The following is a 21,389-nucleotide window of genomic DNA, read 5'->3' as shown; positions in this document are numbered from 1 at the left end:
CAAGAAATCGAGAAATACGACCGACATTGCTTAGATAAGGCTGATTTTAACCCAAACCTCGGGCAATGTTAATTTTGGAATGAAAATTTATGATACTAAACTGCTATGAACTAAAAGCCACGAAGTTTTATAAAAACTTGCGGACGCCCGCGACTTCGTCCGCGTAGACATCGATGTAAACGTTCAACCCCTATTTCATTCCCTTCTATTTATATTTTTGCATCGTTTACACTATATATTACAATTAACAGTCCACTAGTCATTTTTCAAAAATATTTCTCAAAACATGAACAACTATACGGATTTTATTAATGTCCGTAAGACAAACAAATATACCTACAGGCATAATAATAAAAAAAAAATATTTTTGGCTTCAATATCGATTATACCCTCCAACACATATTTTCAAAATATCTTCATTGTACAGAATTTGACCTGTTACAGTTTTATTATAAGTATAGATAGTAGTTCCCGTTCCCGTAGGAATACGAGGATAAAATATTGAATAGCATCCAGGGATAGTGTAGCTTCCCAACAGTGAAAGAATTTTTGAAATCGGTTTAGTAGTTTCGGAGCCTATTCAATGTAAACAAACAAACAATCAAATCGTTCCTCTTTACAATATTAGGATAGACAGTATAGGTAATTGTGCATGTGTGCGCTCAGCTAAATTCGAATCACTTTTTGTGATGATTTTGTAGGCACGTACGACGTACCTATAGTATATACTAGCAGACGCCGCGCGGTTTCACTTGCGTGATTCCCGTTCCCGTAGGAATACGGGATTATTATATAGCCTATAGCCTTCCTAGATAAATGAGCTATCTAACACTGAAAGAATTTTTTAAATCGGACCAGTAGTTCCTGAGATTAGCGCGCTCTATCAAACAAACTCTTCTGCTTTATAATATTAGTATAGATTTATTGATAGAATCATAGAAATCAGCCAATTACTATCAATACACGCCTTACCTGGTGGAGGTACACTCTTCAAATCAACCTCAGTAGGGTTGTATAAGTTGCCAGTTGTGTTACAGATATTGTTCCACTGTTCGGCTTCCAGGAGTTTTGGTGGCAGTTCTCTGATGCTGTACTGGAGCATGGAGCTGACGAAGCGAAGGTTGGACTCGTAGTCCTGGTCTGCGGCGCCGAGGGTGAAGTTCGCCCAGGTCGGATCAAAGGGGGAACGCTGGGTGAACTCCACCGTGCCTCGGATACCGTCCATGTTGATTAGAGCCCTAGAAATACCTTTACCTATTAATTATTGGTCGTTAATGAACTGGACATTATAACTCTAAGCCCGCCAACCGCTCAGAAATGACGGCGTAGTGTTCAGAGTTATTTTCTGATATAGTATCAGCCTTCTTAGCGTTATTTACGTTCGATCATTGCACAGGTAATTTTTGTTCAAGCGCTTGTAGTCTAATATTGGAGCTGTGTGATGGGGCTAGTGTCCATATCCTCTCCTATAAGAAGGGAGGCCTGGCCCTGTATTGGGCTGTTAAATAGGCTGATAGTGATAATGATATTATTGTTACTCCGTCAGGGATGAGCAACGCCCCGATGAGTACGGCGTTGGGGTGCACCCAAGGAGGTCAAAAGACGAAGACAGCCAACGTAGTCTTGATAGCACTAAAGATGCTGCAAGAAGTGCTCCAAGCTGAAACTCCGTAATGTAATTTTTTACTGACAATTTCTCCAGACAAGATACACAGGAACAAATATTTTATTAAAAAAATACTTTCTGATAGAGTTTCTCCCACCCTGCTCTTACAGATTTTAGCTGGGTAGGTACCGCCTTCAAAACGATCAGTGAATCAGCTCATAATTAAGATGATATTTTTCGTTTTAGTGTAGAACATTTTTGTTATTTTGAAGTCGTTAGACTTTTTTGCATTAGGTATTTATATTTATCATTTAGATTTCTGTGAGACGGATATCGCCAATTCTTCACTTATACTTTGCAATAGCACGTAGTAGAGTCAACATCTCCTGAGGATGCTCCGGTTTCGGGGTGAAACCTATGTAGAGAGTATTTTGTCGGACATGGATGACGTTGTCGCATGGGTTCGTCGGCTTTTCGCGGATGATAGCAAAATAAATAAATTATTATCTAAACATTTATATTATTCGAAAATACTACACTCTCACTTACTTGGTAAACTTGGGTGGTATCAGCCTCAACTTAGCACACGCCAAAAAACTGTCCGTATGTCTTTCATCAAATATCACCACATACAAATTCCTCCGCGTCGCTTCCATGTCACTCCTCAGAAGATTCAGCACCTCATCCTTATACAGCCTCTTCATCTTCCTCTGATTAGCATCTGTGGCTACCTTGATACGACCCAACCGACTGTCCAGATCTCCCACGCTCATACCGTCTCCACTATTATCAGGGTCGAACACCAACTGGAGTACGTTACAGTTGTCTTCATGACTGCCTTTGTCAGAATCGAAGATGTCTGTGACGAATAGCTTCCACTTGTGTTCAGTGAACCCGTTCCCGGGTTTGACAGCCTTCGCGTGGTACAAATCTGCTTGCACGTAGGCATCGGTTTCGTCAAACTCTTGCGCCGCTAACCACCTAAAAGAAACATGAAGCATAAAGTGGATGATCTTTTGGTACACTTGGAACCTAACTAGATCGATTTATCGCCTCCAAAGCACTCAGCATACTCGTACTAAATATGATGTAAATCGTTGGAGCCGTTTCCGAGATTCAAATAATATATCCAAAAATTTAATTCTACCGCGGTCTTACTAAAACATTATTAATAGAAATGTTCGTTAAAAATTATATCAACCTTAAAAATATTTAAAAAAGTTAAACACGAGGGGGGCCAAAATTATCAGAAATTTCGTCATAGCTTCTTAATTTCTACTAACCAAATTATGATGGCCTGTAAAGTATACGCCCACCACCACAACGCACTTCTCAAAACGATCCTTCTATTGTTAATTTTTATTTTATTAATTCACTTCTTGGAATATTCAATTTTGGGATTGTAGTTATTGAACGTAATTCGTTAAGGGTACTTTACATACGTTTTTATAATAAAATGCTGAAAATGTAATCTCTGTTCTGAGAAATTAAATTAATTAATAAGTGATGATATGCAGATTAAGCCCATTAAGTACGCTGATCCAATGAAGGTTGCATTGCGGGCGATAATATTTGACTCTTAACGATCTTAACTATGTTAATGTTAACAACCGAGAGTAATAGCTTCATGTGCATTCCTTAAAGCTCAATATTTAACAGACCCAAACTCGAACCCACGACCTCGTGATCCAAAGCCGAAACTAACCACTGAACCAACGAGGCAGTTTAAACGTACCTAAAATCCAAAGTACCCGCGACGGGAGCAGTAAACCTCGCCACAGCATGTTTCTCATACAACATATCCGTCGACAGTATTGACGCGCATATTATCCTGTCTCTCTCCGCATTCTCCAGGAGGATACTCTTCCCCCAGAGCCCAATGGGACCAGTCAAGGAGTTCTTACTCTCGTACTCTGCATGATCTTTGCCAGGAACTATCAAATAGCCCAGCTCTTCTGTCAGATCTATCAGCTCTTTGCCGAGATTGTCGGCAGAACATCTCTCGCTTGTCAAATCTCTATAGTCCACCGCGTATTCGTGAATAGTCCACCTCCAAACGCCGTCTGGGTATTGCAGGGTTGGTTGGAGGTTGGTTCTGATGTTGATAAAGGTATCATTCTTGTGCGTGAACTCAATTTCTCCGTGTAAGCCATGCTGTGATAAATAGGCGCGTAACACGAGACTTTCGGATTCTGTGAATCGTTAAATGCTCGTCATTATTTGTTGAGAGCCGTGATAGCCCAGTGGATATGACCTCTGCCTCCGATTCCGGGGCATGCACCTCCAACTTTGTAGTTGTGTGCCTTTTAAGAAATTAAAAATCACGTGTCTCAAATGCTGAAGGAAAACATCGTGAGGGAACCTGCATACCAAAGAATTTTCTTAATTCTCTGCGTGTGTGAAGTCTGCCAATCCGCATTAGGCCAGCGTGGTGGACTATTGGTCTAACCCCTCTCATTCTGATAATGATGATGAATGATGGTGGCGGCGTCCCACTCAGGACCTACTGTTTGAATGAAGGTCGGTGGGCTTATAGTGACACTGTTTGTCACTTTACAAGTGTCACTATGAAATGATAAAGGCCAGAACGCATCGAGCTCTACAACTATTAAGAGAGCTGATTTTTTATTGCGAATTTTTTTCGAAAAAAATCTCAACATGATAACGTACCAAAACTTTTTTTTTATTAAAAAAAATTGTTTTTTAACACACACTTTTAAATTGTTATTTTAAAAAAAATAGGAAATGTACTGAAATATAAAACAGTAATATAGTTTTTTCAGGTATTTTATGGTATTTTTTCTGAAATATTTGAGAAGAGAAATTAAATTAGGGTGAATTAGTTTACAATATATTTTCAATTTAAGGTATCTAGAAGGTCTAGAATATGTATTGATCTGAGTCACTATACGGTCAAGTATATTAGGTAACTTAAGTAGGTACAAATTTAGAGTCGTTAAGTAATAGCCCAGAGTCAATTGTAGAAATTGCAGGTCGGTACCTTTAGCAGCTAGCTTTCCAATAACAACAATTATTGTTTCATTTAAATATAAATCTTAACACCTAGGAATATGTTACAATATTGCAAAACACGAATAAATGTACCTAAAACCGATAACAACTCTTAACTAGATGTTGATAAAATTCAAAACTGCATGCATTATTTTGCTAAGGTCACGTTTGGTCAAGAAAATCTTGTTGGTTTATTTTTAAGGAACAAATAACCTTCAAGTTGTATTTTGGTTGAATAGTTTTCCAATGAACATAAATTTTCATTGTAAAATTAAGGAAATAATATATAAAGGTCAATAATCAATTAAAAGAAATATAATTAATAATGAATTAATAATAAAAACACGGCACTAATTTATTGCAGAAATATTAAAAACGAAAAAACAGTTCCGTAAATCTTCAATACGTTTGAACAGGAGGAGTGATATCCGATCTTTACCTGTCTTTACCTGTCTGGGACTTTAAAAAAAAATACTTAGTCGCCTATAAAAACACGAAAAGTTTCCACAAAAACTGTTTTAAATTGTTAAAAATAAGTATTCATAAGTTAGTCTTAATTACGCTTACATTAAGCACAAAGTTACTTACCTACAAATAAAAACAAAGAAATAACTAGATACAGCTTTGGTATACGACACGATTTGTAGCACATTTTTGATTTTACGTTAACATTTTGATAACTTTACTATCAACACTATGGTCAGCGCATGTCTCTCTGTTACTTCAAGTGAAAGGCAGTGAGTCAATGGAACAACTTGAGGAAAGAGAAGGCTGTATTGACAGAGAGAGAAGTCACAACACGAAGTATAATCAAGTACCGGTTACGTATAATTTAACTTAGAACACAGTTTAGCTATCATACAGTATAACTAAGCCTTCGCCGGCGAAAACCCGATGTCATACATAACTCGCACGTGGTTTTCACGTCGATTCTCTTTCTACTAACGCTAAAGCTTCGAAAACTAGAAAAATGTATGGGTAAGACAGATCGGATCGACAACTTGATCATGTGACCTGTCGACAGCAAATTACATTCCCATACATTTTTGTATTTTCGAAGCGTTTGCGATTGTAGAAAGAGAATCGACGTGCCACTTGGCTACAGGTCCAGTAGTCTCTTTGCAGATGTCAGATGTCTCTGTAGATGCGATAAATGCAACTTTCTGCTTCATATCCGTTGTTATCAACTGATATGAAGCAGAAAGATCTCACACTTGCAATTTAATACCTTCAAAAAAAGAGTGAATAAGGTAAGCGCGCTCCAACTTAGACCGCATTACGGCTTTTTTGAAAAAATAGCTGGATCTAAAATTAAACAGAAAGTGAGTAGGTACCATTATTGTTAAAGTAAATGTTTCGGCCAATAATATCTGTAATGTAATAGTTGCATAGCAACAATATTATTGTTTCTAATTTCAATTTGTTTTTTTAATATCACTTGAAGTTAAAACTATGATCGTAACCCAACATTTTATCTCTTCCCTTAATCAAGCTATGATAATGTCTTATGTATTTTATCTAAGAATCTTATAGCTAATTCTGCCATTATTTCAAAGTAAGAACTGTACGATAACTAGGCGGATGTATTTGTGGGATGTTTTTGGCGTTATATGAGAATTCGCGGGAAATGGAAAACACTACGTAATCATTGTTCGTAATGGATGATAGGGAGTTGAAATTTAGGGGCAGTTTTAAAATAGTTTGTTGCCTCGTTGATCCAATGGTCAGCTTACGTGGTTTCGAAACATGAGGTCCTGGGTTCGATCATCTATCTCAAATTCGAAATTCAGTCAATTCACTTTAGTATCTGCGGCGTAAAGGTCTGATTCTAATCATTTGACCATGTTCATTTTCAGGCTCACCTGTTAAGAAACTCTGCTGATTTAGGTATTACCTGACATAAAAAAACAACTTTGCCTTACTTTTATAAGAGTTTCGTTTTTGTACGTATGCGTTTGGAGCCTAAAAAGGAAGTATTCTATCCATTATCGTATTTAAGCATAGGCGGCTTTTTTTTATTAATTACAAGTTAGCCCTTGACTACAATCTCACGTGATGGTAAGTGATGATGCAGTTTAAGATGGAAGCGGACTAACTTGTTAGGAGGATGAAAATCCACACCCCTTTCGGTTTCTACACAACATCGTACCGGAAAGCTAAATCGCTTGGCGATACGTCTTTGTCGGGAGGGTGGTAACTAGCGACGGCCGAAGCCTCCCACCAGCCAGACCTGGACCAATTAAGAAAAGCTCAGTCAGCCCAGCCGGGGATTGAACCCAGCACCTCCGTCTTGTAAATCCACCGCGCACACCACTGCGCCACGGAGGCCGTCAAAAACTAAACTGCTAAACTATATTTAACTTGTGGCCCAACCAAATTATGTCACTTGTATTTCTTTCCAGGTTATACACTAGGTAGGTAGATAGGCTCATATAGAAAAACTGTCAGGTAAACTCTGCTCAGCTGCATTTGCAGTGAGAAAAATAAGACAGTTTACTGATGTTGATACAGCTAGACTTGTTTATTTTGCGTACTTTCACAGCGTAATGTCTTACGGTATTTTGTTGTGGGGCAAGGCTGCTGATATACATTCCATATTTGTACTTCAGAAAAGAGCAGTTCGTGCAATATATAAATTAAAATCACGCGAGTCCCTTCGTCAAAAGTTTAAAGAAATAGGTATACTAACAGTAGCCTGTCAATATATATATAACAGCATAATCTATATAAGACAAAATATTAATTTGTACAAACGAAAAGGAGTTCTAAACCCACGTCTTACTGGACACGGGCATAAGTTAGTTATTTCTGCATATCGTCTCCAAAGAGGTAAAAAAATCTTTTGTAGGTTTGGGTGTACTCTTCTATAACAAGATCCCCAAGACGGTGATGGACCTGCCAATGCATAACTTTAAGCAATGTGTTAAAAAACATTTGCTTAGTCGAGGTTACTACACCATCGATGAGTTCCTTAATGACAAAGTTGCTTGGAGGCCGTTGGATCAGCTTCCACCTTCACACAGGAAGTAAAACTCAGCAGAATCTGCCTTCCGAACCGGTGGTAGAATCTTTACAAATAGTTAACAGACGTATCAAAAGTGCTTGTATACTGAGCCTACTTGAAATAAATGAATTTTTGATTTTTTTTTTTTGATTTTTTGGTATTTATACGTCACTTAAGTTTTTCTTTCCAGGTTATACACTAGGTAGATAGACAGGTTATAGACAGGTTAGATTATCACCTTTTCTTTCAGCTTCACCTAGAATGACATAAAAATACGTTGAAGTCGGTCACGCTGAGATAACGGAAGTCAATTACTAAATGAGTTATTTTTGAATTCTGTAGGTCTGCCAAATTTTAACGGTGTACCAGGCCATCAAGTCAAGTAAATATAACAACGATTTCTGACAAAACAATACATAGGTATATACTAACATAACGACAATTTTATCATATAGAAGTAATATATCGCGTTGATTCATTGATAATACCTATCTACAAAATCTGTATAAAATTATTATCTAAATATTACTAAAAATGTCAAACGCTTCTATTGGTGGCCAGAACTTTTGAACATAGAAAGTATTTATCTTTTTCTTCTTTCGGAAATTCGGAAAATAACGTCTCTTCAAACGGATCAATAGCGAACGTTTCACTAATATTTAATTTCCCGGTGATTAAACGTTCAAAAATAAATGAAAAAAATGTGAGAAGGAACATTACAAATCGCGTGATTATTTTATAGATACCAAGCAAGATGATGGGTATGTCTTTTGTTATCTCCTACGCATCTTACTTTGAGACATACTTACCTTTTTGCTAGAACTCTGGGTACAATCACAACCAGTTACTCGTAAATGTTTTTTCCAGATTCTGAAAACATTATAAAGACAAAGTCTTTTTAGCTGGTGGGAGGCTCCGGCCGTGGCTAGTTACCACCCTACCGACAAAGACGTACCGCCAAGTAATTTAGCGTTCCGGTACGACGTCGTGTAGAAACCGAAAAGGATGTGGATTTTCATCCTCCTCCTAACAAGTTAGCCCGCTTCCATCTCAGATTGCATCGTCACTTACCATCAGGTTGGGCTAACGAGTAAATAAGCATTTTCTTGACAATTGCGTTTAATCTTATCCCATTAAATGAAAGTGTCAACTAGCCTATGTCAACAAAATCCCAACACGCTACTCCATTGCGGTATAGCCAGTGGCATGCACTTCATAGAAGCATTAAAGCACTGCATACCTTAACAAAACCGTGAAAGCCCAGTGGATATGTCTGCCTCCGAATCCGGAGCGTGTGGGTTCGAATCCGGTCCGGGGATGCACCTCCAATTTTTCAGTTGTGTGCATTTTAAGAAATTAAATATCACGGTGAAGGAAAACATCGTGAGAAAACCTGCATACCAGAGAATATTCTTCATTCTTTACGTGTGTGAAGTCTGGCAATCCGCATTGGGCCAGCATGGTGGACTATTAGCCTAACCCCTCTCATTCTGAAATGAGACTCGAGCTCAGCAGTGAACCGAGTATGGGTTGATAATGAATGAATGAATGAATACCCTAACAAATGTTTCGTTAATGCTTGTCCAATGCAAAATCCTGGTTTGGTTAAATTATCTTACCAATCCCTGATTAACGACCTTATGCACGCCACTGAGTATAGCGGGCACTTGAGGCCTGCATCCATGAGCTATTACGTAGCAGGAGGCAGGTATGTGAGATTGCGTCGGTATGGATTACAATGAGGCTATTCCCGGCTCGTGACTAAGGCACCGCAAATAGCGCGCCAGCAGCTCGGCCCACTCACCTCGTCTCGGCTCTGTCACCGGCGTCACAATTATACGCCCCACTGATTATCATCATTTTTAAGGGGATTGATCATCCCGCGCTAGCGAGAGACTACGAGTTACCGAGTTCTGTCTATGGGGATGATTTTAAAAACAATTGGATATTTTTAGGTTGCTGTAAAAGAAAAAAAGAACCCTACAGGATTACTTTGTATGTCTGTCAAGTTTCTTTATTTAGGAGGTGTGGAGTTAAAATTGAACTCGTAAACTAAGGTGGCTAGTTACCACCCTACCGACAAAGACGTACCGCCAAGCGATTTCGCGTTCCGGTACGATGTCGTGTAGAAACCGAAAGGGGTGTGTGATTTTCATCCTCCTCCTAACAAGTTAGCCCGCTTCCATCTTAGATTGCATCATCACTTAGCATCAGGTGAGATTGTAGTCAAGGGCTAACTTGTAAAGAAACCAAAAAGGTAAACAGTCTCTTGATTCTGTAAAAAAATCAACTAAGTAATCGTGAAAAGAAGATACGACCGTTTACGCCGCAGATAACCGCATATAGCTGTGGGTACTTACATATTTACATTTCGATACTCTCAAGGGAATTTATAGATTACTTTACAATTATACTAAAAGTTAAGGGAAAAGGGGTATCTAAGTCTACAAACTATCATCATTATCAACCCATATCAAGTGTTTTTCTTTCACCGTGTGAGACACGTGATATTTAATTTCTTAAAATGCACTTAACTGAAAAGTTGGAGGTGCATGCCCCGGACTGGTTCAAACCCACACCCTCCAGAATTGGAGGCTTAGAGCTAGGAATCGAACTCAGATCCACGTTCGAAAACAAGTCATTAACAACTGTGCCAGAGAGATAATTAAAATAAAATCTTTTTAACAAAAAAATTCAACCGACTCAAAAATCACAAAAACAAATTAAAAAGTGAACAATAACGTCGTATATGCTACCTTCTGATCACTTTGAACGCGGGTAATTTCGCTATTTTCATTTTAACACAAAATTACTACCTACTGAAAATTAAATGGGACCAATCTAGAATCTCTTTTAAACAAAAAAAGAATTTTCAAAATTGGTTTAAGAAATGACGAAGTTATGAGGTGATAAACATTTAAAAAAACATACGCATAACGCATGACGCAATAAAACTAATAAAGTATTATAGTAGTAAGTCCATACTCAAAGCTATAGATTGGACTGATTTTATTTTTAAATACTCGGACGTACCTAGTGATCGAGCCAATCTACATAAACTAGGTGAAATTGCAGTCAAACTAAAGCTTTGCCATTATAATATTTAAAAAAAAATGTGAAAGCAGAAACACTGACAATCATCGTAAATTACGAGTAAGTCCAAACTCAAAGCTCGAATACAGCTGCATTTTATTTTTAAATACATTCGGAGCGGCCGTGCCAGTGAGCAGACGAAAGTGCTCTGAAGCATTCCCAGTACAGATCCTATTTGGGTAACTATATATGGGATCGAGCGGAATTGAAACCAGGAGGTGAAGTGGTAGGGGGGAGGGAACCCTTGGATGTTGGAACGGGAACGGTAGCTCGGAGTCAGGGTGGGACTGTCGAGCGGTACAGTCTCTTTTCCGTCGAACCAACAAACTAAACAAAATGGTAAGTGAAGTGAAGTGAAGTAACACAAGTGATAAGTGAACAAAGTGAATGGACTAATGAAAGTGATGATCCTACACTTTCTGTTAATTGGAAAGCAATTAAAATAAATAAAAGCATAGTGTCGAAACGCGTAATTTGCCCAGAATATAGTGAACCTAATTTAAATGAAGATTATATCAACCAACTAGAACTTAAAATTAATGATTGAAAACCAAATAAAATAAATAAAAGTAAAGTTATATCTTAACGCGTTACCCAGAAAGTAGTTAACATTATACCTATAACTTGACTCAAATTAATGCAATAACTTTAAATCATTAAGTTAAAGATGTGCTTAATGAATAGTTGAGCTTAATGATGCCTTTAGTCCATATAAAATACTTATATTAACAACGACTAAATAGTAACTTATTTTTAATTTAACAGAATCAACTTTCTCTACCAATGTTAGAGTCAATACTAAATTACACAATGACTAAATTACAAATAACAAAACAAATAAAATATAAATTATTGCAACTATATCATAATCTAAAAATAATTAACTACTAGAGAAGCTAAAAAATAACAGTAAACAATAAATACATATTGAAATTCAAATTGAAAAAATATAATTGAAATATAAATATATTTATAAAAAGATATTTAGCAATAATTATTTTAAATCTTAAACGGAATAGGGTAAAGGAAATAATTATATATATAGGTCATAAAAAGTTTGGAACTAAAGAAACAGAGGCACTTAATAAATATTGAGATAAAATAACTTTCATATTTAAATACAGCTTTAAAATACAGATTCCTAACTAAATCATTGATACAAAAGACACACATAAAACTAAAAATAGATATATCTAAAATCATTCACATAAACTGGCATGGGAAATGGCGTTAGAAAAATTAATGGAACAAGTTCTATTTTGGATTGTTTTACGTAACGTCTGTTCCCGGGCAAATGAAAGCCGACGCCGGCGCCGATTTCAGCTAAATATATCTTCCATCAAGCTTGGAATGCCTGCTCGGAATCCAGCCAAATGATATTTAATAATAGATCAATCATCGGATGAAATCGATATTGGAAAAGCGTTTGCCAAGAAATTTTGTGAAGATAAATCAATATTTTACGACGCAAAAGAACTTTGTCGTATAAAATCGATTAAATTATTAAAGATGCTTAAGACAGTATTTACTTTAACAACATTTAAAATATACCTGGATCTGAATGTGTGACAACTGTGACTAAATCTTCCGAATAAGGATAATAATAAATGATTAATTATTATAACGGTTGTTAAAGTGAATATTATAGCGATGGAGTTTAATAGATTTTTAAGGAACAATTATCTACCTGATTAGGTATTATAATTTAACTAAGCTAGCTAGATTAATTCAAAGTTAAACTGCAGAATTAATACATTCCATATTCCAATGTTTTTTCAAACTAAAAAAATCTCTAAATTTTGGTTCAGATAATTAATCCGATTTGTCCGTTGGTCTGGTTATTTCTATTACGATCATAATAAACCAGTTTTGATTCAGTTATCCTAGACATCCAAAATCAAAATATAAATTAAAGTCAAAAAAGAAACCTAACAGCTACAGAGACGAACATTAAAATCACTATTCATTTCTAACTCCTTATCATCAAAAGAACTGTAAATTATAGCCAGAAAATAAACCCAATTAAAACAACTTCTATAATAAAGAAAAGTAACACCTGAAACTCCTTTTATTCAATGCAAACTCCTTACTCTTCTAGGCGGATAAGGAAAAGAAGATCAAGAAGAAGAAGGCAAAAGAAGACGCGCCCGCAGAAGAGGCCCCCGCAGCGGCACCCGCTGCTGACCGTCAATCCTCCAGAGGAAGCCGCAAGGCTAAGCGCACCGGTTCCAATGTCTTCTCTATGTTCTCCCAGAAGCAGGTCGCTGAATTCAAAGAGGTCAGTATCGGAATCTTCAGATTTTTGACGTCATTAGAAGAAAGTACTTGATTCTAGATCTGAATAGATATTCTTACTGTAATCGTTTTTCTTTAAGTAAGAATCATACTCGAAATCAAAGAGCTGAATTTGTTAAGAAATATCAGAATCGTAATAATTTTATGAAGTCTTTCTTTAGATTTTTGACGTCATTAGAACAAAGTATTATATATTCTTGTAACCGTATTTTCTTGAGTAAGACTCATACTCGAAATCAAAGACCTGTATTTACAAGAAATATCAGATACGTAATAATTTTATGAAACCTTTTATTGCGTTGTTTCTAAATTCATGTAGAATTTAAACTAAAATTCATTTGACCTCATATCATATGGAACTTCTTTGCTTCCTAAAATTCATTTAAACTGAAGTAGATGCTTCTGAATCTATTATGTACCTACCACATGCATCAGAACAATCGCTAAATGTACGAAATATGTTGTTAAATTCGCTCGCGTGTCCATGATTGTTTTATAAACATTTGGTCTGCGAACGCTGTTAATCTCTAAATATAACCAAATACCAAAAATTCCAATAAATTATTAAACCTTTTATTAGAGAAAATAAGGTTGAAATCGTCGGGCGTCGCTTAACGGTTTCAACCAAGTAATTCCCATTTCCGTAAGAATATGGAGATGAATTAGTAGCTTATATTACTTGGTGAAGATGTAGCTTTTTATTGGTAAAATGTTTCTTTAATAGATCCAGAGATTATCAGGGAACCTCACAAACTTTACCTCTTTAGCACATAGATTAACAGGTCGTTTTGTTTGTTCCAGGCCTTCCAGCTAATGGACCACGACAAGGATGGCATCATCGGCAAGGGCGACCTCCGCGCCACCTTCGACTCCCTCGGCAGACTGGCCGTCGAGAAGGAACTCGACGACATGGTCAACGAGGCATCCGGCCCGATCAACTTCACCCAGCTGTTGACCCTCTTCGCCAACCGCATGTCCGGCGGCTCCGACGAGGACGACGTCGTCATCAACGCCTTCAAGACCTTCGACAACGACGGCAAAATCGACTCTGAGAGGCTCAGGCACGCGTTAATGACCTGGGGCGACAAATTCTCCGCCGACGAAGTCGACGAGGCGTACGACCAAATGGAAATCGACGATAAGGGCTTCATTGACACCGGCAAGCTTATCACCATGCTCACTGCCAGCGCAGAGGAGGAGGAAGGCGGAGAGGCCGCGTAGTGCAGCTGAAAGGACACCAGGAGCGGCACCAGGGCTAGCAGGGCCACCACCAGGGCTACCACCCGACCCGCTGGGTTCAACAACGGATTAAACGTTGCGAACCGAACATCTATTATTTCATTTAACTCTATGTAATTTATTGTTTCCATTTTTTTAATTTATATTACTTATAAATATAATAATGAAAATATAGTTATTACTATACCACCAACGTGTACAACTGTCCCTATTATTCCGAAGGCAGGGAATCGTCATGGAATACATGCGAATAACATAATTGTATTCATTTTCTGTTCTGAATAAAGATTTGAATCAAGTCTGACTAAATAATAAGGTCGATACGGCCAATTTTATAGTAACCTGACTTCTCATTATACTATACAACCACCCAACTCGATTAAACGACTAGCACGTACCTATAGAGGCGTGCACAAGCTCGTTAACTAGGGTAATAGTTCATAATTATTAACAAATCACACGATAAAACAAATTTGATTGTAAATATTGCACACATTCATTGAATTTAAAAAGCACAAACACTAGTACTTTTACGTAATACGGATAGAACAGAATGACTCATGCTAACACTTAGTGCTATTTAGACAGACGACGCCGACGTCGCTATTTATAGTAGGGGAGCCCGGGAAGCTAAATTTGCAGTTACTCGAGCGTCATGGGGACCGATTACATTTGGTAGATTAAATGGTTATAGGTTGGGAAAAAACTACAGACTTTAAAAGCAGTTTTTATTACTTTAGCTTACTGAAATTGTTAGAAAATTTTACCGATGAATTAGGAGGATAACTCGTAACTCGAGAACTAAAATATAAGGGTTTTATTCTGTAACTTAGAAAACCCTCCCATTCAATATACGTTATGCTCGTCAGATTTTCGAAATGTGCAGTTTTTAGCTATCAACTCACCTACCTTACCTTAATCTGACGTGCTGGTTGAGTATTTCTGAAGTTAGTTTTTTGTTGTTGCCCTAAAAGTACCCACCAATATTAAAAATGTTGGAGATCGACCTCTGGATGATTTGCCTTCGACTTGGTCTTGCACTACTAACCGCTCAATTGAAATCTCATTTCTGGAGATGTGGCCAAAAAACTTTAAAATCTATAAAGCACAGTCGACAAAAATCTTTCTTGCATATTTAGTTCCTTGAGACTAGAGATGTTGGTTCTGACGCCGTTCAAGGAATCCTCAACTGTCAACAAAATGTCTCCAATATCACATCTCCAGGGCATCAATCTTGAGCACGGTCCTTTAGACGCAAGAACTAGGTACGTTTCCGCACCGTAGAGAAAGATTAGAAAGATAAGACACCATAAGTCGAACCTTGGTGATTTTGGTACTCCTCCTACGAGTAACTTTCCAAATCTTGTTAAGTTTGTCCATTGTCGATCTAGCAATGGCACAACGTACTCGGATTTCAAATTCACAACCGTCAGATAGATGTAGGTTGGAACAACTACACAATTCGCTAATTTGTCAGTATCTCGTTTGTCTGTATGGTCTGGTCTGTTTCGATTAGCGCGGTAATTCATTGGTATTATATCTGATAATGGCATGTCCAAATTCAAGAATTCTATATCCACTTTAGTTTGTACAAAATGCGTAGTATGGTCTGGGTAGGTTAGAAATATTTCGTCCTCCCACAGATATTCTTGTCCCAGATTTCCAGAACAATCCGTATATTCTGTTTCTGTGTTGAAGACTTTGACAATTGAAGAGAAGTGGAGACAAAATACATCCTTGCCGAACTCCAGCTTTGGTCTTCAAACTTGCAGTGTCCACTTTATCCCATCTATCTGCAGGTGCAGCTGTGCCGTCTAAATATAATTTTTGTACTAGATATATAAGATGCAGAGGTACTCCCATTTTTGTTTTTACATTTAACAGTATCAAATGCTTAATGTAGGCACGTAAGATATCTATTATGAATGAACCTTTTTATAGAGATAAATTTGATATTGTAGCACATTATAGGCTAGTTTTTATCCCGGACAAATTCACGGTTACCGCATTTAAAAAAACAGAATTGATGTAGTTGCAGGCGTCCGCTAGTTTTAAGATTTTATGTATAGAATTAAACTTACAAAATCTCGCGGTCTTAGACCAATTATTTTATAATTCGTCCGAGAGTTCATCAAATACGTAGACAGAGAACTTTTATTGGAGTAAGATTGGAGTGGTGCATTTTTAACAATCTGTCAAACAAATGACATTTGACATTGACAGTTGTCAATCTTTATTTGACGTTTTGTGTTGACGAGTTTGTAAAGTCTATAGTGATCTGTGGTTTGTAATTTGTTTTGATTTGGAAAAGTGGGTGTTTTTGATGAAAAATGACCGCTGAAACAATACAAAACACAGCGAAAACTTTCAAATTCTCATATCCGACATGTACGAACGAAGAGTTGTTGTTCAAACTCGAGGTGCCCGTAGAAATACCGCACAACGGGTGCACGAGAGAGCTGGTCCAGAGAGTTATGAAGATGTTCCACATTCCTGTGTATTTGGAAGACGGTAAGGCGTGATGATCTAAGCCCGACAACCCTCTATGGAGCAGCGTCTATGCTCCATATCTCTGCTCCTATAAAGAGGTAGACCTGACCCATCATTATGATATCAGTCTATGGACGTCCACTGCAGGTCATAGGCCTTTTGTAGGAACTCTACGACTCGCTTGATGTCGTCAGTCCACCTGGTGGGGGGTCGACTAACACTGTGCTTTGTAGTGCGAGGTTGCCATTTCAGCACCTTGGGACCCCAACGTCCATCGGCTCTTCGAACTATATGCCCCGCCCATTGCCACTTCTGCTTCGCGACACGCTATGTTGGTGACATTGGTTCTTCTGCGGAACTCCTCATTTCTGATTCAATCATGCAAAGATACTCCTAGCATAGCTCGTTTCATTGCCTGCTGTGTGACTTTGAGCCTTTTTGTTAGGTCCATAGTTAGCGACCAAGTCTCAGAACCATAAGTCATCACTGGCAACACACACTGTTCAAAGACATTAGTCTAAAGACACTGAGGAATACAGGACGAAAAGATATTGTGAAGTTTCCCGAATGCAGCTCAGCTTGATGGCCCAGTTGGATTCGGCGGCTCACCTCTTTCTCCAAATTGGACCTACCTAACTATGTCATAGGTATTAGTGCAGTTAAACGTCTCAGTGCAGTTAAATAGGCTGATTACGATGATGAAGGTGTGTTTTGTACAGAAATAACAGCTTGAAAGTGCGTCATATGTAGCAATATTATAGCAAAAGATTGAACAGTATTTCCTGAGCAATAGTTGAAACAGTTCTTGTGAAGCCAAGGTCCCTAAGCAGGTTTTAAAAATATTTTGCCAGTATACCACATAGCCATTTTTATTTAGTTTATTGTTTATACACTTTTTTAATCAATTTCAGAGCTCAATGAAAAGCTAGCTGAATTTGTGTCAGAAGAAACAAAGAAATTTCACAATGAGAGAGATGCTAAACTCCTAGACCAATTGAAAAATGGTGAATTGAACATTGAAGGGATAGTTAAAAATTGGGAGAAACTCTTTAAAGAGAATGTGGTTGACTTTGCTGAACAGAAAGGTTTGTATTTAGCCCCAGAAAATAGGTTCTACATTTTGATTATTTAATTTTCTATAATATGTGACCTTCATTGTATTGTTGAGAATGCCCTAAAGCTATACGCTTTACAGGGAACACTTACCATTCCATTCAAGGGACCACTAACCTGGGTCACAAGTCCCTTTCCCAATCATTTTTAGAGTTTTTCTCATTGGCTCAAGTCTCTTTCTGTGGCTCTTATGTGATTTGATTATAATTTTTATTGAGTCTTCAACTTGGCCAGAAAAATAAAAAACCTTACTGCTAATTAGCACCAAAATTAGTTCTATTACTCATATTTTGGCAATATATAATAATGTCTTCTATTAGTTTTCTCTATTTTATTTTTCTAGACAAGATACACAAAGTATAAATAGGTACATGCTTAAGTAGAAATAATTTTCAATATCTGAATTTTGATGTTATTGTTTATTATAAATCATTTAATTAAATTTATACCATTTAGAGTATTTTGATGTTGGGGTTTTACATTAGTGTAATACTGCTTATAGGATCTTCAGATGAGGAAGTATTTGCTGCAGCATACCACAAGCTGGTGCACTCCCCAGCTCTGGACACTATACTGCAATCGGAAGCCAACTACGCCAAGATTGTCATGGACATGTTGAACAACAGGGATGAAGATATTGCGGGGCTAACAATGCTGTATGTGTTTCCTACATTTATTATGTATTTAAGATATATGTGTGTTTTTTTTTTAAATTCATTACTATTGTGCAATCAGCTGCAACAGCTTTAAGCAAATTACTTGTGGGTACTTCGCGGCATGTGTAGCTGACCTTCCATTGAAGGCCATGCTAATTTATGCATATATGTGTTTGAATTATTAAATATTTTTGAGGTGTTAATAGTGATATGTATCATGTATAGCTTAACTGTAAAATCTTAGCTTAAAAAACCTTAAAACAAAAACCTTAGCTGTAAAATCTATTCAAATACCGGAAAATAGCACTAGTGATGCCTAAGATTTTATATGATTAGAAGTATACATGTCACTAACGCGTTGAATCTGATTCAAACAAAGGTGGCTAATTGTTTTAATTTCATTTAGTTGCATAGTAAACAACTAAGCTATTTAAACAAATAGTGCTTAAAATATTGTCTACAATGTCGAGTTGTGTGTTCAGGAAGTGTAAAAACTGTATATACAAAATATTATATAATGTAAGTAAACACAAAATATTGCATGTGTGTGCTCACTGGAGTAGTTGAAATTGGATCACATTTTGTGGTGATTTAATAGGCATGTGACAAATCTATAAAATATTGATGAGTGACGCCCCCACTATGTCCACTTGTACTCGGCAGTCACACAGTAAATCCATGGAATAGTAAGATATGTATCTTGTACAGACAAACAGAAGAAATGGAGGAGAAGATGCGCCTGCTCAACACGCTCACGACGGAGGAGGAGATCAACGAGCTGGCAGTGCAGCACTTCGAGCAGCAGAGCCTGGCGGCGGGGCGCTGGGACTCGCAGCTTGATGCTCTGCGTCACGCGCAGCGAGCCGCGCACCGCGCCTGGCTCATGAGCGCCATCGACGACTACCAGACCGACGACAAGATCACACCAAGGTACTGAGCTACTGTTCGATGTTGGCAAATGCGTTGCGAAAATTGTAATCCGGCGATCCGTGCTGCCATCTGCAGGCATAGTGAAACAGTGTTGATTATTTTAAACTACCAATAGATGGTGCTCTTAGAGAACTTTGAAACAATCCCTTTTTGTACACTTTAAGAACCTGTTGCGATGCAGTTATGCTTCATAGATGGCGTTGATTTTTGATTTTTTAAAAAAGTTTTACTTCTGATGTGGGGTCATTCTGATCTGCACACTGATTTTTATTAATAAAATTCGTTTAATTTTTTCTGTAATTAGTCAGACTATTAACAGAATGGTATTCGAGAGACGGCAAAAGAAACAGGTAGACGGACTAAAAGATGGGAGGACAAGATCAAGAGTATACATACTGCAAAAGACTGGAAAGAGAGAGTGGAAATCTTTAGAGGAGGCATTTGTCGAAATATAATCTGAACCAAAATACGACCGTTTGTCGATATTTTACATGGGAAAATTAAAATTTAATCTGAATGTAAAAACAATTAAAACAGCAATGAAGGCTTTATTGTTTTATTTTATTTAATTTGTTCTACTTTGTCAATTATTTTGACTGTTTGTCCAGCAACTCCCCGCTGATGTCGTTCCCCGCGGAGCTGCCGCCGCTGGCGCTCAGCCCCGGCCTGGAGGAGAGCTTCACCATCCACCTGGGCTCGCAGCTGAAGCAGACGCACAACATCCGCCTCGCCGCGCTCGACATCATGCACCTGTGCTCTGTGCAGAGGCCTCACGCAAAGGGGTAAATTGACTTTCCTCTTTATTTACGACTACCCACGGTTGCTCCCGCGTATTACGGGAATACGGGAATAAAATATAGAAAGTGTTGATAGATCGTCAAGGAATTCCTTAACCCTACAACCTGTAGTCACAAGTTCAGGACTCTGCTCGGAGTTTTTCTCTCTACCACGCGATGGACCCGGCACCCGCACGGTGAATCCATGGAATGCTAAGATATTTGTCTCATACTCACAAAAAACGTGGCTTTCTCTTGGTAAAAAAAAAAATTCAAAATCGTTTCAGTAAATCCAGTGATTACCCCCAAACTTTACCTCTTTATAATTTATAATATTAATATAATATTGGAAATAGTAGTCTGGGACGGATATGACGTCGCTTGATCTTGTGTTGACTCGTGCCGACGCTAGGTGGCGTGACTTGTTTCGTAAAGAGTAGGGATTTAGAGAGGGGTAGCGATATACGACACTCGTTGTCCGGTTGGCTTCAGTGTGCTCGTAGCGTCCGAGTCGTCCACCTTACTTGCTGTGCTCTTAATTCTTTATGGGTTACTTGAGATAGGCGGGGAGAGTGACTTAAGTGGAAAAGGAGAGTATTGGTTAACTATCAAAGACGTCTTTAACCCTACACACAACGTTCACAAATGCGTTACTTCACTCAAGGTCATTCTCTGCCATTTTAGGGTCTTATTTTGATTACAGTTTGATTTGTTGTCCTGACAAATATTGTGAATCATCCTTTGTTCGACATCGGTTTTTTTTTTGTAATCCACTTCGGAGTCTGCTAAAAAGAAATTAATCTGTCATTCGCCCATGGCTACGGGCGGCTCGCCTATAAATATTATAGAGAAGGCGCGCGTCGATCAAATCAAACACCATGCATAATGACCAGACAAAAAAGATCGAGTGTCAAGGGATTTGAAAGGTTAAAAAAGTTCTCGGTCATTCGTTTTGTTTATTCGTTGAAATGCAAAATTTTGACTATCCGTAATCAGCGACAGACCGGGCAGCATCTTTCTGGCCATACTACGCTGAACTTCGAATCTCACATGTCAAGTACAATTCACTGAGATTCTGCATATGCCTGGCATCCACTTAGAGACATGGAGGGAGGAAAGGCCCTGCTCAATATCAGAGCCCTGATATCGGTTATACCCGAAGGTTTTCGTCACGC

At 37.9% G+C, this 21,389-nt stretch overlaps 3 protein-coding genes across 5 annotated transcripts in view; 2 read left to right on the top strand and 1 right to left on the bottom strand.

Annotated features, from left to right (window-relative positions):
• LOC112055520 (uncharacterized) overlaps positions 1-5,366 on the bottom strand; it is a 35,775-nt gene extending 30,409 nt beyond the window's left edge. Inside the window, exons 1-4 of the mRNA XM_052888944.1 lie at positions 5,207-5,366; positions 3,342-3,798; positions 2,156-2,587; positions 973-1,238 (exon numbers count right to left, since the gene is read on the bottom strand). Of these exons, the coding sequence (XP_052744904.1) occupies positions 973-1,238; positions 2,156-2,587; positions 3,342-3,798; positions 5,207-5,270 (1,219 nt within the window). The 5' untranslated portion in view covers positions 5,271-5,366. The remainder of the gene's footprint in view (positions 1-972; positions 1,239-2,155; positions 2,588-3,341; positions 3,799-5,206) is intronic.
• Positions 5,367-10,893: 5,527 nt separating this feature from the next.
• On the top strand, positions 10,894-14,438 carry LOC112054737 (myosin regulatory light chain 2). Its single transcript, XM_024094623.2, has 3 exons — positions 10,894-11,054; positions 12,814-12,993; positions 13,812-14,438. The coding sequence occupies exons 1-3, from the start codon at positions 11,052-11,054 to the stop codon at positions 14,229-14,231; spliced, it is 603 nt and encodes a 200-aa protein (XP_023950391.1). The 5' UTR covers positions 10,894-11,051; the 3' UTR covers positions 14,232-14,438.
• A 2,085-nt stretch (positions 14,439-16,523) lies between these two features.
• Positions 16,524-21,389, top strand: part of LOC112054743 (protein C12orf4 homolog) — a 140,920-nt gene continuing 136,054 nt past the window's right edge. For all 3 annotated transcript variants that reach the window (XR_008252100.1, XM_052889118.1, XM_052889117.1), the window contains exons 1-5: positions 16,524-16,760; positions 17,651-17,824; positions 18,355-18,508; positions 19,217-19,438; positions 20,047-20,220. Coding sequence is in view for 2 of the 3 variants with exons in the window: in XM_052889118.1 (XP_052745078.1) it covers positions 16,580-16,760; positions 17,651-17,824; positions 18,355-18,508; positions 19,217-19,438; positions 20,047-20,220 (905 nt within the window). In the remaining variant the exon portion in view is untranslated. The remainder of the gene's footprint in view (positions 16,761-17,650; positions 17,825-18,354; positions 18,509-19,216; positions 19,439-20,046; positions 20,221-21,389) is intronic.

Source organism: Bicyclus anynana, chromosome 24 (genome assembly GCF_947172395.1).
Source record: "Bicyclus anynana chromosome 24, ilBicAnyn1.1, whole genome shotgun sequence".
NCBI lineage: Eukaryota > Metazoa > Arthropoda > Insecta > Lepidoptera > Nymphalidae > Bicyclus > Bicyclus anynana.
The sequence above is the reverse complement of the archived record's forward strand: the minus strand, read 5'-3'. Positions and strand labels throughout refer to the sequence as shown.

What these genes read in the sequence shown, in the direction of transcription:
- LOC112054737 (XM_024094623.2), top strand. An exon ending in AGGTCGCTGAATTCAAAGAG is followed by an intron (nt 12,994 to 13,811) that starts GTCAGTATCGGA and finishes TGTTTGTTCCAG; the next exon opens with GCCTTCCAGCTAATGGACCA.